This window comes from Paramacrobiotus metropolitanus, unplaced genomic scaffold (assembly GCF_019649055.1).
Source record: "Paramacrobiotus metropolitanus isolate TYO unplaced genomic scaffold, Prichtersi_v1.0 Parri_scaffold0000042, whole genome shotgun sequence".
Lineage (NCBI taxonomy): Eukaryota > Metazoa > Tardigrada > Eutardigrada > Parachela > Macrobiotidae > Paramacrobiotus > Paramacrobiotus metropolitanus.
Window position 1 is genome coordinate 296,352 of NW_026570262.1, and position 10,783 is coordinate 307,134.

The 10,783-nt window shown below is 46.0% G+C and overlaps 1 protein-coding gene across 2 annotated transcripts; it reads right to left on the minus strand.

Moving 5' to 3' along the window:
* Positions 1–1,817: 1,817 nt before the first annotated feature.
* LOC129590817 (uncharacterized) lies at positions 1,818–4,472 on the minus strand. Of its 2 annotated transcripts, none has more exons than XM_055486221.1 (2): positions 4,326–4,472; positions 1,818–4,251 (listed from the first exon to the last, which is right to left on the minus strand). In XM_055486221.1, the coding sequence occupies exon 2, from the start codon at positions 4,136–4,138 to the stop codon at positions 1,841–1,843; it is 2,298 nt and encodes a 765-aa protein (XP_055342196.1). In that variant the 5' UTR covers positions 4,139–4,251; positions 4,326–4,472; the 3' UTR covers positions 1,818–1,840. The 2 variants fall into 2 exon arrangements, with proteins under 2 accessions (XP_055342196.1, XP_055342197.1); XM_055486222.1 differs by lacking the exon at positions 4,326–4,472 and having other exon boundaries at positions 1,818–4,027; positions 4,184–4,200.
* Between the last annotated feature and the right edge of the window lie 6,311 nt (positions 4,473–10,783).

Consider the following 10,783-nt stretch of genomic DNA (forward strand, 5'->3'; position numbering starts at 1 on the left):
TTAACGGCAAATCAACGGAACAGGCTTCTGAAACGGTTTTAACGGTAAATTGAGACGATGGCGATATTCACAGCGTCAAAGACAGAGGCCAAATTAAAAAGGGCAAACTGATTTATTACCCTCTTCTTCAACCTCCCTCAAAATGTGTTCGCAAACTCTGGCACAGGCTTGCCGAAATGTCTCACATACAGACAGATGTGCAATAATAGTCATACACATAATGTCTATTTTTGGCAACGAATCCTTAATCGATTCCACAGCGATACAATGTACTCGGTCAGCTTCGTCAGGCTGGCCAACACAAACAGCGGATCCAGTAGGACTTGCAACGAATACAGCAGAGTCACCCATGGGCCGATAATTCTTCTCTGCGCTGCTGGTATGCCGACCCACATCTGGATGTCGTAGTAAATCATACCGGGAAACCAACAAACCAGGGCGGACAGCGCAAACAAACTCATGATAACAAAAGGCCGCGTTTTGGCACGTTGGGAGTGTGCAAACGCCGAGGTAGGATGTCATGAGGGATTCTGCGCCAGCGCTCTTCGTCTGCGCACCAGCTTCCACACTACGCACAGATATGACACAGGGACCAAGACTTTCGGCAGGTCAAATCCTATAATACCGGCGATTGTGTAGTATAGATGCTGTGCTGCGTCATTCAACCCGCATCCATATTCCAACGGAAGACGGTAATAAAGGTCATCTAGGATAATCATGGGCACATATGTACAGGGTATGCGCATACACCGCAATAATCAAAGCACAACGACATTGCCACCAGCACTGTATGCCGATTCCGGTAAGAAATCGGTCACATAATGGCCCAAGCACGATTGACCACGATGAGAAGATGGATGTGCAGGATGGTCGGGGTGCCGATCCATGTGGAGTAGTTCAGCAGAATACAGCTGGGACGATAAACATTCTGGCTGTACCACAAACTCAGCAGGCTACGTGGGTCCAGCGCCGTGAAGATGATGTTGCTGCCGAGGAGGACAATTATGTAAATGTCAAATGGTGCCGGTCGTCCTTTCAGCAGTATGGACATCACAAAACCGTTAAGCAAAAAGGCAGCGAAGGTTGTGGCTATTATACCGGCAGCCCGAATCGGCCCGCGCTGAGGCGCTGAGTCTGAGTCTGACCACTAAAGGGCTGAGTCTGACTGATAAAGGACTGAGTCTGACTACTAAAAGGCTGAGTCTGACTAGTAAAAGGCTGAGTCCGGAAAGGAGTGCTGGGGTGAAACCTGTGAGATACTCCACCGGAAATATCGGCAGAAGTCTTCACGACGTCCCGTAATTCGTCCAACATTTATCAAACTACACTGCACCAGAATTAGTCTGACAACGATCAACGCCGTAAATACGGGGCGTTAAAAACAGCCGCAATTATAATACAAGCTATTGTCACTTTTAGCGAGACTTTTTAAAAACGACGTAAAAAGAAAAATACATAGCATTCTTTCTACACAAATAAAGCGAGGTGAGTACATTATAATGAGATAAACTGCTAAGGTGCCGCATGCGTGATGCAATTATGTGACGGAAAGCCAACATGCGAGAGGCGGTGAGAGACTGGTTGTTTATATTAAATTTCGATTACCGAGTCATATTCCAGTGTTCGCTCATTTCTAATCAGGTGGCTGTTGCCAATTAAGTCGTTGCAGCCAAGTAGTCTTGCGGATGGTGGGACACATACATGTACGGGTAGCTCGTATTATCCGGCATTTTTATTGTGCTGTGCACCCCATCAATAGTAAACATACGAATCATTGTAATATAGATAAGATAACCAAAACCACAGCAAAGCTGCCATGAAAAACAACATCGGGTACAAATTATTCCCGATCAGCCAATCTAAAAGCTAAAAAAACATCTTCGCTGTCTCTCATGTCACTAAATGTTCCGAGGACAGACACTGCACTTCCACGTTGGATCTCAATACTGATTCTCTGACGCAAAAACTCTCCCGACCGAGGGTTACCACTACATTCGCAAATCTTTCTGGACAATTCCTTGAAGAATTTCTTTGTGCGCGGTCCGAAAGTTCCCGTGGTTTCAAATGCCAAGGGTTGCACTATGTATCGATCCGCCAGTCCATCGTATTTCTCAAGCTTTCGATTCTCTCTTATTTCCGCTGCACTTCCTGGAACACGTGAGGTCTGGCCAATGTAGGTTTGGGCAAACGTGTCGGCAACAGTAACGTCCCAAACCATCGGTTTCCCATTGCGCCAAGGAAAAGCGGTTACACCGTCTGGCCGTTTGCCATCTCCTCTATCCAGTCCCGGTGGCTCAAGCGTCGACGGCACTCTGGCAGAATTTAGGGCCCGTTTTGTCGCGGCGTTCAACACGGCATGAGTACCGTGTCTTCCTTTGGCCAGCTTACATACAAGTCCATGATGACCGAGACTGTCTACTGTGACTCCGCAGCGACATACATGTTGCTGGCATACTGGGGCTCCCAATCGTCGAGCCACGGCTATGCGTAAATGGGCATCTTCCAATAAGTTACCAAAAATTGTGACTGGTAATGCAGCAAGCCATGCCCGCGATTCCGATGAGGATGCAGCCAACAAACGAGCTGAGGTAATTACGTCGGCATTCTCCATCATGCGGGTCGCAGTCCTGGTGTGCTGCACTGCTGTCCAAGCAGACTGGAACTGGCGGTTTTCTATCCGGGGAGCTTCCGTCGAATAGTGTTCCGTCCATAATTCGGTGAGGCGCGTGCATTTTTCTGAGATTGCGTCACTGCCTATTATATTGCGTACGACGTTGGCCACTCCATGCAGCGACGAGGCATAAGCAGCGAGCGCCACATCTGCTGCTTTTACCATTCCCAATCCCCCAAACTTCGTTGGTAGCGTAGCTTGCTCCCATACCGTTTCGGTCATTGCAACGTTCGTTAGCTGTTCCGCCTTGGTCCGAATCATTTCGTCGAATTTATGCAGCGCATCCGGGAACTGCCAACACTCAGCTGTCCTAAGGAGGTATAACAACTTCGGCAGCGACAAGCAATTTTTCAACAAAAATAGTGCTTGATGTGTAGGCAATATACCGAGCTGGTCGGCCAGCACTTGTGCTTGACCGACCTTCTTCATCAACGCGCTCTCGACCGCTTCCGCCAATAATGGAGATCCCAACAGCTCCAGCCTTTCCGCTGTGACAACGTGTGTATCCGGTGCCACATCCATGAACATTCGGACCACTTCCGCACGCTCGCAGGCTGTTCCTCCGTCTACGTATAGTTCGCATTTCTTCGTGTTTAGCTCCAAGCCTATTTCAGCGGCCGCTCCGCGGAGTTCCAAAAAGGCGTCGCGAACTGTCGGCGGGCTACCTGCACTCACTCCGTCGTCTAGATACCACAGATTAATGATCGTTTTTAACAGTGAACAAGGCGCTAGAGTTAGTAAACCATATAACATAGGAGCACTGGGATCGCCCTGCTGCACACCACTGTCTGACGAAAGGGTAACTCCAGTGCTAGGGGAAACGCAGAACAACGTTGTTGCTTCTCCATACGCCGAACAAAAGAACCTGTAGTACTCGGGTATGCGCTCCTTCACTATTTTCAAAATCTTGTCTCGTCTGACGGTGTTGAAAGCGTTAGAAAAGTCAAACTTCAGAAAGGCTCGTGCTTCAGTCGATGGCGTCTGTAGAAACTCTCTTGCACAATGCACCACCGTTTCCGCTCCTTTCTTCGTCCCAAACCCAAACTGTACTGGGCGGAAATAGTCTCCCATATCTGCTGACAAACGGAAACACACAATCTTGGCGATTAAACGACGTAGCGTACAACCAGAGGCTATAGGGCGAATGCCTCCATCGGGCTTTAAGAACGGGAAGAGATTAGCTCCGAAAAACACATCTCTGGCTTCTGCGGGAATTTCGTGATGTAGTAAATGGTTAGCAAACTTCACCAAGGCGTCCAACAGCTTTCGACGGGTCTCTCCTTGCGCAGACAACAAGTCTTTGAGGTGATCAGCGCGTAGACCATCCGGTCCTGGACAGGTACCTACATCAAACGACTCAAGGGCAGCTATCAGTTCTCTGGAAGTTACATCAGCAGCGACCGCATCCACATTACCCACCGGTGCATCCAGGTCAGCGGGCCGACCTGGATGTTTTTCCTTTAACATCGCAATGACTTCATCGGTTAATGGTGCGATGGTCTCTTGTGATACCAAGGCGTTCAACGCGCGTCCAATGGCACCACACTCCAGATGCGCATTAACCCGTTTCGCTTTAGCTGCTGTTATATAAGATAAGATAAGATAATATCGGTACATCTGTTTAGACATTAACTCATAGGGGAGACATACGGACCAATTCAGGGCTAACGTTAAGCTCCACAAGTGGCGCGCAACGGCACACTATTTACTACGATCTTTAGGCATTTGGCATGGCTGATGCTTGCCAAATAACTACCTACGTAAACTATAAACTGTCGATATAAATTATAAGTATTAACTTTGTCCTTTATGATTATCTTAAATGTTGAGAAGAGCAAAATTTGCCATTGTGGTCGAAGTGTACTGGCAGAAATTTTAAGCTAAAATTTTGCGCTAAATACAGAGTACGTGCGATCTACAGTATATGGTTACCACGGAAATTACGGGAGAAGCTTGTAGTACATCAAAGCGCTAATTTGCAGTAAATGAAACAATATAGTTCGTAATATGAATTAGATTTCCGCATACGACAGAGCTGCCGAGCGAACAAAAATTTGGTTTTAAAAGAAAATATGCTCACTTATTGATAAAATCCGCGCGGAGCGCGGAAAATTTTATGTTTTTGGAGCTCGTATGCTGCATTTTTACGTGCTTCTAGCCTGAAAAACCGGTTAAAATATCAACTTTTTCTGTTTTTATTTGTCTTCTTGGTCCCATCCCATCTTTCAACAATCCCAGCCCATCTCACCTCATCTGCAGCTCTTTCCCATCTCATCCTCATTTTCACCTAAAAGATGAGATGGGCTGGGAAAAATAGGGAAAATTTTCACCTCACCCAAAAGATGGGCAAAGTCTGCTGCGTATACGTTTATCAATCGAAAATTAATATCAAAGTCATCAAACTAACGACAGCGATCATATATATTGGTGCTTTAGTCATATTCTTGATTCATTCATAATAATATTTAAGCACTGTAATGCTAATTAAATTAGTCTGACTCAGACTCAGCGCCTCAGCGCGGGCCGTTAACCGGCTGTTGGAATTCCAGCGTGGCATTTGTCGAAGCGTTAGAAATATTTTGAAAAATCATGACGGGTTATAAGTATGAGGAGTTCTTTTCGGCAATTGCAGCTGAAATTCGGAAAAATTGAAATCGAAAAAGATTTGAACGATTTTTAGGCGATATCAGCATTTGCAGCTTACGAAGCAGTTGCAGTACCATGACTGTGAATCTGTGATTTGCGGATGTACAATTAATGCTGGGCTTTTTATAACGACAATCAGCAAACCGCTGCATCATTCATCGTCAACCAGTGAAGCGCAATAATTATGATCAAACGCTGCACTGGCTGTTATACAATAATTTGCACAATCTTACGTTGCAGCAGCGATAGATATCGGGCAACTTTATTCAGATGGATGGAATTAATTTTTAATGGCTTGGTATTACTGCAACCTTATAATTGTATACGGATTAGTTAAGCAAATCTTGGATCTTCGATTATTAAACTGCTAAATCATCCTGCCGCGGAGTGAGAACGAAAGAACTGGAATAATCCGGGAGCGGCATGCTATAACAGATATTTTACAGTAACATTCTGCGGAAGTGCGTTACGCTTGTTACTAGTTCGACCAGATCCCTATAGAAATCTATATGTGGTGTGCAAGTGAAATGTCATTATAAACAGTTTCATATTTAGTGAATTCTTCCCGTGTTTCATTCCGAGGGCCGTACTTCCTGGCGTCCATTTACTGCTACGTTCGTCGAAATTTGGACTTCAACCGGCCTTCCCTCGTCATGAGTGAGCCCCTCTGGTAAGCACACCGTACCTCATTAACGCCAATACCGGCGTTCAGTACATCAAGATTCAAGGTACGCATGGATAACGCCACCGTCGCCTCTCGGACCAACAGCGGTCAAGTCGACATGTACCGTACAAATCATGCTCTACCGATCGACCGGCCTGGTACCGTACAGTAATATCCGATTGTACGACAACGACCTTTTTCAGTTTGCACGGCATGGCTAATCTTTCTTGGCGTTTGTTCGCTATAAAAGTTGCAATGATTTCCTTGACCAGTGATGACCACTGGTACACTCTAGCAGTCGAATTCGGTTACGCAAAAGTGTAGAAATTCGTTGTTTCTCCAACACGGCTTTTCTTTTAATCGGGTATTGCAATCGAAAATTATATCTAACACGGACAGTAATCCATTTTATCAAACATGTTGACAATACCATTGCCACCGTCAGATATAAATTTGTAGGTATACGGTCAAATGTGAATAATTATATTATAATATACAAGCAATAATTATATATAGATACGAGCACGTTTACTTCGTACTTCTAAGTACACGTATACCACGGTTCAACTGCACTTTTGACTGCTACTGGCCACCAGCTGAAATGGTGTTGCCTGATTGATCATCAATTGTTTTATTGTGGTTACAATTTGGGCTGATTTCCCATATCCATGAAGAACATCGAATATGCTAGGCTAGCAAAGTCAACAAAAACACAACCAAACACCAGTAATTACCACACTTCGTTAAACGCGAGAAAAGCGACCGTAAAGACGCAACACATCTCATATCTGCTATAGGCTGTTGGACCAGGCAATCCTTTCACTGGCTCTAGCGGGTTCCTGTGGTGCCTTGTAGAGCCGTACTGGCCACTGGCGAAGAGCGCGATCAACGGGACGGTGACCGGGTGTACTCTGTAGAAGGAAATCCCCGGAAAACGCAACTCCGAAGCCGCAAGTTCGGGCCAACGAAGCGCCGCGAATGGCATGAAAGTTGTTCCTACAGAGCAAATTTACGAGTAAAACTGCTGAAGGCGCAAAGGCCGGCTGCCACCAAACCTGGAGACGCGGATTCACTGGGTGAATCGGTGGAGCAGCAGAATGCCGTGGAGTTCAGAATCCCCGAACGACCAAACACGGCTTCAGCAAGGAACTCCACGGCTCTCTCCTGCTCCACCGATCCACCAGCGTGTCTAGTAGAGCGGTTTTTTGGTGGGCGTTCGTTTTCCGAAATGACTCTAGCTTAACAGCCTCCGCATTCCGTCCACTCGACTTCTTCCGCAGTCCTTCACTCACTACCGGCATTATACCGACCGGTTATAATGCTGGGGCCGTTGCACCGCCACCAGCACGACATCCCGCCTGACGGAATACTGTCAATGAGCTTCCTTCAACCGGGTTAGCACCTGCTAAAGTGTCCCTTACTATTGATTCCTTTCAGTCACTGAGCTACCCTCAACCAGGTCAGCACCAGCTAACGTGTCCGTTACTGTTGATTCGTTTCAGGCATCCCGCCTGACGGAATACTCTGTCACTGAGCTACCCTCAACCAGGTCAGCACCAGCTAACGTGTCCGTTACTGTTGATTCGTTTCAGGCATCCCGCCTGACGGAATACTCTGTCACTGAGCTACCCTCAACCAGGTCAGCACCAGCTAACGTATCCGTTACTGTTGATTCGTTTCAGGCATCCCGCCTGAGAAAAATACTCGGTCACTGAGCTACCCTCAACCGGGTCAGCACCAGCTAACGTGTCCGTTACTGTTGATTCGTTTCAGGCATCCCGCCTGACGGAATACTCTGTCACTGAGCTACCCTCAACCAGGTCAGCACCAGCTAACGTGTCCGTTACTGTTGATTCGTTTCAGGCATCCCGCCTGACGAAAATACTCGGTCACTGAGCTACCCTCAACCGGGTCAGCACCAGCTGACGTATCCGTTACCGTTGATCCGTTTCAGGAATCCTGCCCGTGAGGGATACATCTGTCGCTCAGCCACCCTTGACCGGGTCAGGTCTAGGACAGCTGAAAGCTCGAAAGCATGTTTCTGTATTGTAATGCAGGCTTTATTCCAGCAGCTTACAATACATACTACTAATAATGTTTTTCACACACTCGTTTATATACCGTTAACCTCCCCTTATCGTCAACAACATCAGCTGGCTAATTTATCTGCTCATCGTACATTGGGCTAAGTCCAGGGAACACAGCTCATGCGCTCAACACATGTAGTAAACATGCAGCTGTGGCATGGCACAGTCTATGTTGCCGCCGCCTTCATAATCACGCACCGCAATTATGAACCTTGTATCCGCACACACTCACGGTGTCTTAATGTCCCATGATTTCCTTGGCACATTGTTGAGATAGAGTTTTGAGTGATCGATATTTGGCACGGCTTAGTACATAGCCGACACAAAAAAAGAGGAAAACAAAATCGTTACCGCTATTCTATGGAGAAAGAGTCGAAATTTGACATCAATTAAGCACTAACAGCAGTGCTTGTTTTGTTCGTGACATGCACTTTTGCAAACACGTTTCTAAGCGAGTGTGAGAAATAAGCATTTTCTACTAATGTGCTTGCAATAAGACATTACTGAACATCAGCACTTCCTGGATACTTTCGCACACAAAGCGAAGCTCCTCTCTGTAACGTTGTGGCTTGCTGCTAAATACTATACTATACTACAAACAGTGACCGTTTGTGCGGGCCGTTTCCCTTGAATTTCTAATGGCAGTTTGGATATAAAAGAAACTATTCTGAGCAATTGAGAGACGTTTGTATTTGTACTGCGTAAACCAATTCTTGGTGCGTTAGGCCTACGGCACTCATGACGTTAAAACGCCCTGTGTACTTGGTATCATATTGGTGAACAAATGCTCCCAAGTCCCAACAGCCTAGCAATATCGGACCTGCCTGGCATGAAAGTGATACCTTGTGTATGACATACGAGACTTAGAGTAGGCACTCTGATGGCAGTTGTAAACGTAATACGACGCTCAAGTTGGAATGTAACGTTGCAGGAATGTACGTTGTGGAACTGAATGTTGCGAGTGTTGTAATCAAATACTGAAACAATCGTTGCAGCATCACTCGAACACCGGATATAACGAAAGAAACAGTGCTGTCTATAGCCATTGCCGTTATCGAAGTATTTCAGGACCATTTCTGTGTGGGAGGGCACGTACCGCCGATGCAGGGACGCATCATAATGCAAAATTAAAGAGGCTGAAAATTGTATTGCAGTATAAATTTCATATCCTTTTCGTGCAAACTGCAATAACATCTACTGAAATCCCTACAAGGAAGGAAATCTCTTTGACTGTTTCTGGAAAGTGTATAAATGCAGATTGCTTTTATGTACTGACATGATCGAGCCATTGTCTAGGTCCCCTAGTAATCATTTTTCTGGATTAAAAGTAAAATGAATAAGTCACTCTCAGCAGCGTTTAATGGTAATTCTTCAAACGCGAGCCATGTTCCACTAAGTCTTGCAAATACGATTCCGGTCGGTTGGCTACTGGGTGCAGTGGAATTCTGCAGTATACTAGCCAATGTGACCCTGATATGCGTATACTGCCGAACGCCTAGTCTTCGCACACCCTTCGGGGTTTATGTAATCAGCTTAGCGGTCGTGGATACCGTGCAGTCCTCCACTCTATCCCTCGAATACATCGCCAACTTCCTGCAAATTCCCTGGCCCTTTGGAGCGTTCTACTGTTCCCTCGTTCTGTATCTCGGCTGGGTCCTGATTGGAATGATACTGTATATTCATCTACTGATTACATTCAACCGGTTGTGGGCCGTGACCTTTCCCAATAGTTATCGTATTCGCCATAATAAAGCGTTTGCTTGCTGCGCCGTTGCCGGCGTGTTCTTGTTTATCCAGATTATGGTCCTGCCGGGAGCCATTGTGTATGAAGTACGGTTTGGGCAATCTCGACCGCCGTATGCCTGTACGTACGATCTTCACTTGATGATGGCGTCTAGTGTAATAAATTCGGTGATACTGACGACGCTGCCTAATGTGGCCATACTTATTATTTATCCGGTGATCTACTTCAAAGTCCGCAATCGCGTGCCGGATGCCAAAGTATCCTTGCCGCTCAATCACACCAATAATCCGAATTCCAATGCTGCATTTTCCAAAACAAGGGGTACTTCGACGTTTTTCGCTTTCCGGACATTTGCTTAAAATGGATTCATGTACCGGGCAGCAGAGACACGATATTCTTCGCACTATTTCACATTAGAAAACTTGATGATATTTTTTAGTAATCTAGTGTATAAGTTTATAAAAACAATAATTGTCACGTACTCAATTTTCGAAAGTTTTTGTCATGTGGAGCTGGAGAATACCGTGTTTCTGTTGTCCGGTACTCGTATTTATATTGTGGAAACGTCCGGAATGCGAAAAGCGTTCAAGCAGTTACTAGCTTATAGGTTATTAGGTACTTCATGTACTCTGTATAAATTATTTAGTACTACAGATAAGTGCATTAAGTTTTTCCACAATAATGAAAATACCGTAAGCGATGTGTAAGTACAGTAACGTTTAGGTGCTCCAGATGAACCCACGCTTACCGTTAACGACACCGCTAACGAACTCTCGGCAACCGACATGGATATTGAGAAGCGACAGCATAGCACCAAAGCAAAACCGCAAAAAGCCGGAAAAGAGCACAGTACGCGCCGGCATTTCGCCATTCTGACCGCGCTGGTGATCAGTGCGGTATTCTGCTCGACACCCATCAATGTGGTTTACACCATGCTGCTTTTCGATGTATTCAGCCTGGAAGCACTGGCT